Source organism: Nothoprocta perdicaria, unplaced genomic scaffold (assembly GCF_003342845.1).
Source record: "Nothoprocta perdicaria isolate Ctin4 unplaced genomic scaffold, notPer1 scaffold_50, whole genome shotgun sequence".
Classification (NCBI taxonomy): domain Eukaryota; kingdom Metazoa; phylum Chordata; class Aves; order Tinamiformes; family Tinamidae; genus Nothoprocta; species Nothoprocta perdicaria.
In genome coordinates this window covers 1,184,020-1,197,247 of record NW_020455755.1, presented here as the reverse complement: position 1 = coordinate 1,197,247, position 13,228 = coordinate 1,184,020, and the positions used below count along the sequence as shown (strand labels likewise).

The following is a 13,228-nucleotide window of genomic DNA, read 5'->3' as shown; positions in this document are numbered from 1 at the left end:
TGCCGCTCGGGCCGCCCGCCCCGGCAGCCGCTGTCAGCTGAGGAGGCGCCGCCGCTTCCGGGGCCGGGCCCGCGCGCGGCCCGCCCCGCGGCCCGCCACTGAGGGGAGCGCGGGGCTGCCCGCTGTATAGCGATATGTATTGATGTACACACACATATGGAGATCTATACACACACACAGACACACATATATATGTGTGTGTACATATATACATATAGAGAGAGGTGACTCTCAGCCCTGTCCAAGAAGAGCAGATCCACCGCTACCTCACGGACACACAACACGGGCCAGGATGGGGCATACAAGGCCCCCCTGCCCCACACAGGACATGGATGTGTTGTTTCTGCACCCTGGGACAAAATAAAAATGATAATAACAGGAAGGGCCTGATAAAAATGCCCCATTTTCACCAACATGCTGGCAAACGATTCCTTCTTTATGAATATGCTGCTTGCTGTCCTCTTTGGAGCAGGTTGATGGAGTTGCGTTTGGGCACCTAAACCACCCATGCTAATATTTATTAATTAAAATATGATCTTAAATAACATCTTGATGGTTATGTGATCTAATAAGAGGCTGGCGCTGCCCATGGTAGCACAGCACACGTCGCTCTTGCTCTGCAAGGAAGCGGACCTGGCTCCACTGCCACCCAAGGCAGCATTCCCAGTTGTAGGAACAGCAGGAAGAGCATTGCCAGGTGTAGGGAACAGCAGGAAGACCATTCCCGCTCCTCGAGGCTCCCTCTCCTGCCATCGGTGCTGCTGGCACCGGAGCAGTTGCGCATGTAGGAAGAAAGGGGGAAAGGAAGGCGCTAATGTCTTTTCTGTGAAAAATAATGATGGAAAAGCCACCCTTCCCCTCAATACGGTAACGGGGCAGGGGCCGTCTAAGTGGCTGGCTTGGCACTGAGCTCCCGCTGCAGCTGTGCCCTCTTCTACTGCAAGGGCAGCACTCGTTCTGCCTAATGTGCTCGAACAGAGGCTCTAACAGCCGGCCCTGGTCGGGTCATTGGAAGTATTACTGCAATGTTATTACGTTATAACTGTCTGTCCAAATCCTCAGAAGTATTACAGAATAAATACGCTTCTGGCGATTAGGTGCACTGTGATTTACTGGTTAATCATACAGCGGCACAGGAGCAGCTCCTATCTCTTAATAAGATCAGCCAGAGCTTGCCGAAATGTTTTAGAAAAACATAGATGGGTGGGAGATCATCTATGCCCTGAGGGAGGTGCAAAGGTGCAAGACGCAATATGACAATTTTTCCAATACTTTACACAGGAGTAAAGTCTGAGGTATCACTGCTTACACTGGGCAGTGGCACATGAGAAAGTTACAAAAAAAACACACGAAAATCTGACTCAAAGATTTTTCAAAGGCTAAGCCATCTCATTTTTTAACTACATTCTCACAAAAGAGAATTATGGCAATTTCTTTCTGCAGAATTAAAGTTGCAGCATGCTGCGCAAGATTAAGATTTTCATGATCAAAAGCTGTTTTCTCTCCTGCTACCACAACTGGAATAAGCATATAAATGTTTATGTACTAACAGTGCCTTTAGAGTTGAAAATTGGTAACTTTTATTCTTCAAGTTATTAGATATATCCCATTATGCAAGAAAAATTAACAGCACTGAATGATAAATTGGGTTATGGATGGTCTCAAGATAGAGCAGACTTATTTTCAAGATGTGGTATAAAACTGCATGATAGTAAAAGAAAACAAATGCTATTTTTTAAATAAAGTTAAGATATTTACTGCAAGAACATCATCTTCTATAAGAAGCATTCAGGAATCCTCTACTGTTACTCCATAGAGACTTTCCTGCATGTAAACATCCATCCTCACCCAGAAGGAATATGAAACATCAGCCATGAACAATAATATTCTCTTTTCTCCTTTGCAGTCATGTTTCATCTTCTGTTCTTCAGTACAAATATGGGTGTCAGCCCCAGCTCCTGGAGTAATTGGTCATCATTCAGCTTTTTGAAACAATCTGTAATTTACTGTTATTTTTAACTTCTTTAACTTTCTTTTTTTCCTTTATGTTTTCTTTTGCAGTTTTCCTAAAAGAAACACATTAGAGCCTCAGAAAGCTGAATATAATGCATCAAAAAGACAGCCATTTTATAATCACATTTGTGCAGCTAAACATAAATCCTTTGGTAGCAGTGTGAAGATGGCATAGTGGGTTTTTTGTTTGCTTTGTCTTCACCGTCATTACCAGCATTGCTACTTGGCGGTCTGTCCAAGTAGTAGTTACTGCTAGTAGGACAGCTGGTGAAGCATGTCGGGCCTCTTTTAGATACAGGGGACTTCTTATCTCCTCTTGGGAGAAAACCACTTACTTTTTTCTTTTGGCCTTTTTTAAGAAGCACTGAAGGATTGTACAAATGGCTTCTCTTGCCAATGGTTTCTTAACAAATTTCTTCTTTTGCTTACTGAAAAACAACATTTAATAAAGGAGGATCAAATAGATATAAAAGGCAAAAATTAACATCCAATGTAAACAACAGATACAGCTCAATATATTTGCAGTAAGTCACTAACATCAACTAAAGCTTTTTTTTATATTGTTTATTCAAAATTCATATTGTTTATTCAAAATTCAGTTCAGCCACATTATTGCCAGCGCATGGGTTTAAAAAGATACACATACAAGTTCCTATTTTTAGGCATACATTATGTGTGGACAGAGCACTAATTAAAAATACACATATATATTCATCTACACAGATCACTCCCCAACCCCATTTGTTCATGCTAAATCAAAAGAGTAAAGGGCTCTGTTTTTCCTGGGATCAACTGCTTTTCTGTTATTGAGAGATTTTGTTTCCATTTTTATAGAAGTAAAAAAACACCACCGTCACAGTCTAAGATTTCCTCTCCACATAAACTGCAACTGTACTGCAAACTAGTAGATCTTTTGCAACCCTTAAATACTCAGCATCAATCACACAGGCTTTTAAAACGGAAAATGAACTGGTAAACTATACAAAAGAAACATACCTTTGCAGTTTGGGGAAGTGTTTTATGTAATCTGGCACAGGACAGCCAGCTCGCTGAATAACATTGGCTATACTGGAAAGGAGAACAGAGAAAAGATCAATTCTGGCAGTACAAGATTGAACAAAAAGATAAGCGCCTCCAGTGGAAAACAATGATTCCTAATAATTGACTTTTTTTTCCCCTAAAGCAAGAAGTAACACAAAAACAGGTCAAGCAAGTTTGAAATGAACTGAAAAAAAAAAAGACAAAAGGCATAATTGAAACTAATAGCTCCATTTGAATAGCTTAAGTTGAAATTCTAGATGACTACAGACTTAAGGCAAGTAACTAAAAAGTGGAAAGTATTATATCAAGTCTTTTCAAGAATAAGCAGATTAAAGAATTGAATTACAACTGTCATTTAGTAAGTTACCAAAAACTTGCAAGAAAAAAAACCACCAACCACAGCATGTAGTCCTATGTGTGACTTCCTATGTCATGACAATGACTTAGGACCCCCAAAACAAGAACAAGGCCAAATGCATAGAGTTTTGGTACTGCCCTTTAACTGCGTTCAACGCAGAATAATCAATTTTGATGGAAGAAGTTGCCACTACTGGTAACATGGCTGAAGCAAGTGAAAGAACCATCACGTTTCCAGTTTACCTTCGTAATAAAGGTTTATCATCTTCTGTAAAGAAAGTGACTGCTTTTCCTGTATGCCCTGCTCTTCCAGTTCGACCTGTCAAATGCAATTTTTAGAAACATTAAGGATTTAACTTTAAGTATCTTTGTTTAATTATTTTCTTTTTCACAGCCCCAGTCTCATGATGCACCTACACGAAGTGTACGACCAAGCAGCTGATCGCTGGAAATTATTCGTGCTGCCTGAAAGCAAAAGTATGCCAGAAGGGCCTAAAGACTTAAGGTTCATAGAAGCCTGACAAAAAGTCAGTCCGTTTTACTGGAAGGTGAGCCCAGATATAAGCTAGCTTAGGTGGTTAGAAGTTAGAAGACAATAAAGACTGTTGCTACAGCACTAACAGTCTATTAAAAAAGACATGCTCTGTAAACAATCACTCACCAATCCTGTGGATGTATTCCACTGCACTCGTTGGCAAGTCATAATTAATGACCATATTCACTCCTTTGAAGTCAATTCCTCGAGCTAGTAAGGCTGTGCAGATGAGCACCCAGATCTTCCCAGCTCTGAAACTGTGTACTACGTTATCTCTCTAAAGAAAGAGAAGGAGGTGTCCTTGGGAAGTCTTAAGTAGCAATTTGAAGACAGAAATCAATTGTGTACCAAAAGATGTTGTAATATTAGCTAATAAACTTACACCTCTAAACATGCAAAGTCTACATCAACTTAAATGCCTGTAAATATTATCCAAAATCACATTAGAATGCTCTTGTTTTAGAAGTAAGATTCTAAAGTATTTCTGAAAAAGAAATGAATCCTCCTACCTGTTGCTGAGTTTTATCTGCATGGATGACATCAACATTGATGCCTTCATAAATAAGTTCATGGAAAAGTTCTTTAGCCCTCTCAATAGACTGAACAAAAACAAGGACTGGAGGAGCAAAACCCTGCAAAAGAATAAGCTTGTCTGAGGTTCAGTTCCTTTTCCTACCTCTATTGATTGCATATACCGTGCTACTACAGACTTAACTAGCTTTGGTATTTTACACTTCAAAGAGCAAATTTTTGACCAACAAAGTCCTTGGGAATCAGAGCTAAGCAAGTTCAACTCCACTGCCTTTGATAAGAGTGGTTTTTCACTTAAGCACCATGTTGCTTTTTATTTCACAGAAGCTGAGTGGTTTTTTGATTTTTTAATAAATATTAAGAACCCATTCATACTACACCAAGCAAAATTAAATAGACTTAATATAGAGTGGTCCCAAGGTCTAAACATGTAACCAAGAATGAAGAAATCCCCTCAGTTTTAATTGGGAGAGTACTTATGCCTCCTCATTAAACTGTGGATTTGCACAATAGTTTAAAAATACACAGAAGTCTATGACTTAGGAAATGACATATCTCTGCCAGAACATACGGCTCATTTGGGAAGCAAGCAGAATGTGTTAAATTCCTTTTAAGAGGTAAAAATACCTTTTTAACAAGCTCTCTCATTGCCGTTAGTTTTCCTGTCTCAGATCCAACGAACAAAAGCTCCTGTTCTACCGTCTCTGCTGCAGAGTTTCTGAAAGCAGAAATCCAACAGAAACACACTGCCATTAGTGTCTTACACATGAAAAATATTAACTGGTGAAATAGAAACACTGCAAGCCAGAATACTTCACCAGTACATGCTGGTGAGTTTAATATTTATTTGATCAGAGTAACAGGCAACAGAATAGAACACTTTCCCCAAAATCTAAGAAAGTTCTCAAGACGTTTCCTTGAGCACCCAGATTAATAACACAGATGTACAATTAAGTGGAATGGTGATGCAAAGAAAGTAAATCATCTGCTCAGGAATGGACAAGCCACGTGAGTGCAACTGCACACATACCTTGCTCCAACAGACACCAGAACAACACTGTCAAGGCTGAGCTTACACCATTCCTCCACATCATGTGCAAAGGTTGCACTGAACAAGGCTCTTCTCACCACGGGGGACGTGCACGCCAGGAATATGGAGGCCAGCTGGTCTCGGAATCCCGTTTTCCCATCCTCAAATAGTTTGTCTGACTCATCAACCACCAGCCACTCGACACTAAGAACACAGAGGTTTTCTCTTTAACAGTTATTTGTGGAGGGGACAAAGGTTACGCACGCATCCAGTTTTCACCAACAAGCGCGACAAGCAGCAAAGCCTGAACGACTCAAGATTCTCAGTACCCGGACAAGTCTATTCCTGGAGGATCTTGCTTCAGCAAGTAAATGAGCCTGTTTGGAGTAGTAACTAGCACATCTGCAGGGAAAAAGAAAAATAAATAAGCAAAATATTAAAAACAAAACAAAATCTAAAGATAAAAGTGTTCCAGTCCACTCTGCCAGAGGTTTATTGGCATACCCCAGAGCAAGGCACTTAATTGTTGGGTCTACTTGGTGTAAAAATAAATAAGCAGAAGACGTAGAAGGCCATGGATTTGTCTAGAAGTAGAAAATTTCAAATAAATTGTTCTTAAAATCCATCAAAAGTGGTTTGGATATAAAAATCTGTCCCCTTCCATTCTTTTGTGCCCCGTCTTCTGTATATTCATCTTTTTAAAGCATATGATTTGAAAAGATCCACTATCAAGGAGTTCACTTCCCACTCCTTCCATGCAAACTACTTAATGTCCGGTAACAGATTGCATGACTCAAGTAGTATTACATGGCTTTTAAGAGATTATGTATGCCAAAAGCGTTATAGACTCTTCTGCCACTTTAGAAGTTTCCTATACAACTTAAACGGTTAAAACAATTACCAAATTTTTTAGATGATTTGGACCCAAACTTCTTGGCTGCTTCTGCTGCTTTGTGGATCATATGTATTCTGAAGCCAGTTCCCTCAGCCAGTTTTACCATTTCTCGATGTGTCTTTATAAAAAAGAAAGAAACAAAAACCTGTTAATCTCATTTTTACGAAAAAGATGGAGAACCCTGTTGTACTGTACATAAACATGGCAACAAGCCCTTCCCCGCACAGACCTGGCTGGCAAGTTCTCGGGTAGGGGATATGATGAGGGCTCTGAAGCCTTTGTTCTGAGGTTGTTTGAGGTGCGTTAAGAGAGGAATACAAAATGCCAGTGTTTTTCCAGAGCCTGTGGGAGCTGAAGCAAGAAGTTCACGACCCTGTGAAAAAAGTGTGTTATATTTTACTAGATGACAAAAAAAGGGCACATTCATGTCTGTTCATGTCAATATTAATATGAGAAACTAAACAAACAGATAGAAATCAAGAATCCTGCAAAACCTAAATTTTGAACCCCGATGGGTTGCTATACATTTAAAGCTGTACAAACAACCACTGCTGTGACCCTAAAAGGAGACCTCTATCGAAGCGTTGCCTTAAGAACAATAAAATGCAATAGCAGAAAGCTTACGTGGAGCATAACGGGAATGGCCTGCATCTGGATTGGCGTGGGGACCTGGAAGCCGGCCTCCTGAATATTCTCCATGATTTTAGGGTGGACTTTGTACTCCCTTTGAAGCTGCTCAAATGTGGCAATTGGGTCAGGAAGATCTGTCCCTTGAACGTTAATCTTGTGTTGATTCCTGAAGCGGTTTATCTAAAAGGCAAAAGACAAACTCCTTCTTTGACAGCATGAAACTAAACAAATTGATTCAGCTTCTGATTTTTTTTAAGCCATCCTCAGCCCTCCCTCCTCCCATGAGCAAACTTTCCCTTTCTCATGAAATGCCACAGAAATCACATAACGTGCTGCCAATCCCACCTTTTCCTTCCTCAAGCGCTCCAGCCTTTCTGCCGTAGGTTTTTTCGCACTTGCATCTTCGACTTTTGCTTCCAGAGACGACATCCACCTTATTCCATTACTTTCCTGTAACTCTGGCACCGACGCCGCCTCTAGAAGTTCCAGAAAGTTTCCCAGGAGTAAAATTCAGGCAAATAAATAAAGTAAAGAAAGACAAGCAACCGGGAACCCCAAACGCTCTGCGGGACGAGGCCCCGCTGCGGATTTCTGCAGCAAACGCGCACGAGCCCGAGGCCTCTCGGGCCCGCGCCGCCCGCCGCAGCTACCTGCCGTCTTCCTCCTCTTCCTCCGTCCGCCGCCGCTGCCCGCCGCCGCTCCCCGCTTCGTGCCGGCCTCGCGCGGCGGCTCCGCGCGCGGGGCTCCCTGCTTGGGCCCGAAGAAGTCGAGGCTCCCCGGGGCGCCATCGCCGCTGCCCTTCCCGACCTAGGGGCGAGGAGGGGGACGGTGAGCGGCGGCCGGGCGCCGCTCGGGCGGCGCGGGGGCCCCGCCGCGGCCGCTGCGCACCGCGAAGCGCCGCGCGTCCCCCGCGAAGCGCCGCACGTCGAAGCGCGCGCCGGCGCCCAGGCGCCAGAACAGCTCGCGCGCCTCCATGGCGCCGCCGCCGCCCCGCCGGAAGCCGCCAGCACTTCCGGGAGGCCGCGGCCCCGGCGCGCGCTGCCATGGTAACGCCGCCCCCGCGCGGCCGCCATGTTGGCGGGTCGCCGTGACAACCACGCGGCGGGGAAAATTGGGGCGAAAAGCGCCCGATTTGGGTGCGCGCGGTTCGCGTCAGGCCCCGGAGCCCCACAGCAGCCCCTGCCCCATAACCGCTGCCCTCAGGCCTGTGCCCGGCCCATGCCATTGCCCATGCCCATGCTCATGTTTGGGCCAGGTCGATTGGGCCAGTGGCGGCCCTTCGTTTTTGAGGAACTTCTGCAATAAAAGCAGGAAGGGTCGGGAGGAGCTGGGGGCCACTGGGTGCTTGTTGGGGCTGCAGGGTGAGCAGCAGGTCCCTGGGGGCCCAGATCCAATGGATGCATCAGCCAGTGTCCCTGGACCTATGACTACACAAACCAGTGGTTTATTAGTGGGTTGTCCCCTTTTTTTCCCTTTTCCCTGTATAAGCCCTTGAGCAGCAGCCTGCGGGCTTCCTTTGGGCCCTGCAACAAGTGGCTCCCTCCCCACTGAAAATTCAAGTCCATCCTTAATCCTCGCTTGGTCTCATTCAAACCCAGCTCAGTCAGAACCAGGGCTCAGTCCTGGAATTCTGCTTCTAAGCCCTAGGTCAGTACCACGTTTAAGCACTCGTTTAACACGAAGCAGGGCGAGCAGTGCCCGCGGCGCCCCCGTTAAAGCCAAGCACAGCTGCTCAGTGCTCCCCGTGCAGCGAGACGAGCCGGGCTCACGCACGTCGCTTGTCGCCACGCTCGAAACGCTCCGGGGGCAGCGAGGAACAAGCCGAGCAGCTCAGCTGCTCAAACAGTCCAAAAATTCACAGAGATAAAGATCAGAATTTAATTAATTCATGCATTTATGCATCACGATAAGCCTGGGGACCCTGGCAATACAGGCATGCTACTAGTACCTTGCAGCAGATCAAATTTTTCCTGGTGTTCTTGAAGTAAAACAAACAGAAATCCAATTAAGCCGCATAACATCAGCATTACAAAAACTGTTTTATGCAATAAAATTCTCAAGGGCTACATGTTTACAATGCCAAACTCTGAGAGTCCTAAGAAAAACAGGCGCTGATTGTTCCTCCTGTAACGGCCACTGCTTTAATTACGAGGCTTTGGGATGAAAAATTGCATAAACTCCGTCCTCCCTACAGTCTGTATCTGCCTGATTTATAGCAGCTTTTCTCCGCCAACCTTTTGACTTCCCTGCGGACAGATGGACGCGGTCGTACGGAGACCTTGGTGGCTGCGCCGGCCCGACACAGCCGCTTCCTTCCTTGGTGCCCCGTGCCGAGGCGTTTGCCGATGCATAATGTGTATTTGCAGCAAAGGATGATGATGAGGGAACACCGTGCAACCGATCCACATCCGCGTGGTCATTGTCCGCGGGAAGAGGTGGCTGATGGTTGCTGTGAGAGGACAGGGAAGAATGTAGAGGAATTTGTGTAACAAAGAACTATAAATCATCTCCCATACAGCGCCGGCATCCATCACTCACCCTGGAGATGCTGTCAGCAGAGCCGGGAGCAAGGAAACGGGAAATATTCCCTCTGTCAATGGACAGGGAAGGCCCTTGGTGGCCAGGCTGGCGGGGCGGCAGTGCGGGCGCCGCGCGGGCAGAGCCGGGCGGCCGGACCGCAGTGGCGGCCCGCGGCGCCCCGGGTCTCCTTCGCGCTGTGCCCTGTCCCGTGTGGAGGGAGAGACCGGCGCTGCGTTTAGTTGTGCTCTCCATTACCGGGCACTCACTGCCAAGTCGGTGCTGACAGCGAATTTCCAGCAAGGGGAAATTTCCCTTCCGTCAAAGGCCTTTCAGATGAGCCCAGCAGCTAATGCAGTAATTAATGGTGGAGCTGCCGGGGGGAACTGGGGAAACCCTCCCTATTAGCAGGGTGCCCTGGGCTGGATTTTGATTCTAGGCAGTCAGCTGCAAGCTGCACTGTTCCCTAGTGCTGCGTTTGATCCTCAGGGTATCTAGACAGGCTGGGACTGATTTCACTCGTTTTCAGTTCAACTCCTGCTTGTACCGAGCAAGGCAACATCAAAGCTCCCAGAGCTGAACCCCCTCTGATACCTGCCGGAGAAGCACCACAAGACAAAGGATGATTTTATTTGCTCTGTCTAATGAATGCAAAGCAGCAAAGGGAAAGCAAAGCACACAAGTGCAGCAGTGCAGTAGCTTTGGCAGTGCCCGGAGAGCTGCCAGGGTCCGGGTGGCCACTGCAGACGACGTGTGGCTGCGGCAGCGACCGCGGCACCCGCGCCGTCCCGTGCACTGCACGAGACCGCTCGCCCTTTGCAGGTTATGCTCACACCGAGAATCCTGCAAAAATGGGGGAACCGGCACTGCCGGCCACGTCCCCTCTTGAAAGAAAGACACTGGAAACCAGTAACTTAAAGAAAAAGTATATGTTTTAGCTGTTGTAAGGCAGGATTTACAGGACTAAGCTGTAAAGGGGACTTTTACATACCTGCTCCCCACGTCCCACTCTCATACCAACTTATCATCACTAATATGCACATAACAGTCAATTAGCCTGGCTGAGTGCACTCATGACCTCTGATCCCTGCTGTGTCCCCCAATCCATTAACAGGCCCTCAGCCTTTAGCTCTCAGTATGAATTGATGTAGCATCTATTCTCTTTCGGCAAAGAAACATGCTCCCTCATTCATCTGTCCATTTCCACTTTCTGTTCTTTTGTCCTCTCCTTCTGTTCCCTGTGTTGCTAACCTGGTCACAACTTCTTGACCCCTCTCCTCGTCCCTCCCAAGGGTGTTGTAATCCCCATCACTGCCCCAAAACTTTTACTTTTTTTTCTTTGCCTACATCTTATTTAGCAAAAATGGTTTCCAGCAGTGTGGGAGCTTTGATCCCCTATTCAAGAAATCCTTGCAATGTTTTTTTAAAGGCTTTCTTTCTAAGGCAAATGAATTCTTCATAAAGGGGGAAATGGTGTGCTACTTGGTCTCTGTTCATCTGAAGAAGACAAATGATCTCTTTTATTACTTGAAAAGCATAACAGTTGAGTGTGTAGATTTGTGATTTATCTGTAATTAAGAATCCATTTGGATGGCATCTTAATTACAGGGAGGAAAATTAATTTTGCTGAATAGAAAAGTAGAATAAAAGTTGTTGGAATTAAAAGAGAGTGTAAAGTTTCTGGGGTTCGGGCTTTGTGCGGGAAGGCTGGGACGAGTCCCTGGTGCACGTTGGGGTTTTCGGCTTTAGGGCTGGTTTATGCACGGGAGCCAGCGCGGCCACTGCCGCCAGCTCCACTCCCGCTTCCCATTTCTCCTGCCGTTCCCTGGCTCCGCCTGAGGCCGCGGCTTTCCCATGTCCCCTGCTCTGCACCCTGCGTGTGCCCCGCTCTGCCCTGCATGAGCTGCCGGCGCTGCGCGAACGTGGGGCACATGCGGAGCCTCCGAGAGCTCTGTGCCGAGGGAAGCCTCCGCCGAGGGCTTTCCCGCAGCTGCCTGTTTGCCCGGGGCAGCAGACGGCCCCGCCGCCGGCCGGTGTGGTGCAGACCGGCAGCCACGGCGGGTGTTTGCTCTGACCGCACGTGTGACACCAGGCTCCCTGCATGGAGCGTCTTTGCTTCGTGCCGCGGGCGGCCCGCGGTGACGCCGTGCCCGTGGGCCCCGTGCAGGAGCCCTCACGATGCTGCACAGCGGGAACACGAGCGAGGGTCCGAGCAGAGCCGCTGCTGCGCGGCGAGCGCAGGGCATGCGGGGACGCTCACCTGGAGCGCGCCGGCGGTGCCGGCCGGCCTTGCAGGGGTGCCAGCCTCGCCGGGCTCCCCTATCTGCTCGCAGCGCCGAGGGGGCGGCCGGCAGCGTCTGCAAACAGCCCAGCCTCAAACGCAAGCAGTTCGTGCATTCCTCCTGGCGCACTAGTCAAACGCACACCGGCTTAGCCAAAGCCGCTCAAAGGCTTCAAAGGGCAGAGCGTGTTTGCTGGCCGCAGGGAGCACAATGCTTTCCCTTTTGACCCACGGCGCAGGGCTGCGCGCCGGGGACACCGCCGTGCCCGCGGGTCCCGCTGCATCATCACGCCAGGACATCGTGGCCCAAACCTCTGGTTTTCTTGCTAAAATTTGCAGTGCACCCCCCTGGCCACATGGACAAGAAGTCTGGAAAGAAAACTGTTGGGAGCTGGGCACTGCGGTGCAGTGCGCGTGCATCGATGCTTTCTGCAGCTGCGGAAGCAGCTCGTGTGAGCCTGCACCTCTGGGGTGCCCCGAGACGGGGCCGGGTTTGCACCCGCGTCTCTGCGGGGCTGCAGCAGCCCAGGGTTCGCGGAGGCAGCAGATTCCAAGGAGCGGCTGCTCCCTGGGACCGGCGCCGGGCTCAGGCGGCACTGGGGCAGTTCTGAGCCGGTGCCGGTGCCGGGCCCGGCTTTGCCTGTGGGAGCTGCTGTGCTTGCAGACAAGCCGCGCGGGCAGCCAGCCCCTCCGGAGCCAGGTCCGCACCAGGGATCGCCCCGGGCTGCTCTGCCTGGATGGGCACAGAAGCTGCAGCCAAATCCAGGGAGCTTTCCCCGCTGTGAACACATAGGCATTTGCAGCATCCCCTAGGAAGCAGCCGTGCCTTGTCCCTGGTACCCGGGGCACGGGTGGCAACACAGCCCCGGCCACTGGGCAACTTCACACACATCCTGGCTAAATGCTGCCTAATCACTCATCCCACTCACTTCATAGTCTTCGTCCTGCTGCTTTTACCATGCAGGCTCCACTGCCTTCCCCACCCGTGTCTTCCTGTGTGCAGATGTGTCCTTCCATCCACTTTTTCTCCCTTCCATAGCCCTTATCCCTTCCTTATCCCGCCTTGCACCTCCAGGTGCCATCCCCACAATGGTCACCAGTGTCCCTTGGTCCCTCCACACAGCTCTCTGAAGAGAATGATGTTAATTGATCAATGCTGGATCTGGATATTCATCAGCTGGGGAAAGCTTGGCTTGACGAGCCCCTTGCAGAGCCTCTATTCCTCCTTCAGCTTTGGACCTGCAGCTTTCACATGGGACAGCTACAAACCACGGACACGGCAGAGTTGAGCCCCAGGCCTCTGCACAGGTGTTTTTCCCCATTTCCACAAGTGCCCACACGTGCCTTTTGGAACAAACACGTTCCCGAGCAAACAGGGGTGCTTTTGCCCGCCGCTCG

At 48.3% G+C, this 13,228-nt stretch overlaps 1 protein-coding gene across 2 annotated transcripts; it reads right to left on the bottom strand.

Annotated features, from left to right (window-relative positions):
* Nucleotides 1-1,567: 1,567 nt before the first annotated feature.
* DDX52 (DExD-box helicase 52) lies at nucleotides 1,568-7,684 on the bottom strand. Of its 2 annotated transcripts, XM_026047974.1 has the most exons (13): nucleotides 7,378-7,684; nucleotides 7,027-7,212; nucleotides 6,632-6,775; nucleotides 6,409-6,520; nucleotides 5,837-5,909; nucleotides 5,508-5,711; nucleotides 5,105-5,195; nucleotides 4,456-4,578; nucleotides 4,073-4,223; nucleotides 3,655-3,730; nucleotides 3,010-3,081; nucleotides 2,349-2,441; nucleotides 1,568-2,066 (listed from the first exon to the last, which is right to left on the bottom strand). In XM_026047974.1, the coding sequence occupies exons 1-13, from the start codon at nucleotides 7,459-7,461 to the stop codon at nucleotides 1,979-1,981; spliced, it is 1,497 nt and encodes a 498-aa protein (XP_025903759.1). In that variant the 5' UTR covers nucleotides 7,462-7,684; the 3' UTR covers nucleotides 1,568-1,978. The 2 variants fall into 2 exon arrangements, with proteins under 2 accessions (XP_025903759.1, XP_025903760.1); XM_026047975.1 differs by lacking the exon at nucleotides 1,568-2,066 and having other exon boundaries at nucleotides 2,345-2,441.
* Nucleotides 7,685-13,228: the final 5,544 nt, after the last annotated feature.

What these genes read in the sequence shown, in the direction of transcription:
- DDX52 (XM_026047974.1), bottom strand. Translation starts at nt 7,461, where the DNA reads ATGTCGTCTCTGGAAGCAAAAGTCGAAGATGCAAGTGCGAAAAAACCT. An exon ending in CCAGGAATAGACTTGTCCGG is followed by an intron (nt 5,712 to 5,836) that starts GTACTGAGAATC and finishes CTGTGTTCTTAG; the next exon opens with TGTCGAGTGGCTGGTGGTTG. An exon ending in CAGATAAAACTCAGCAACAG is followed by an intron (nt 4,224 to 4,455) that starts GTAGGAGGATTC and finishes CTCTTTCTTTAG; the next exon opens with AGAGATAACGTAGTACACAG.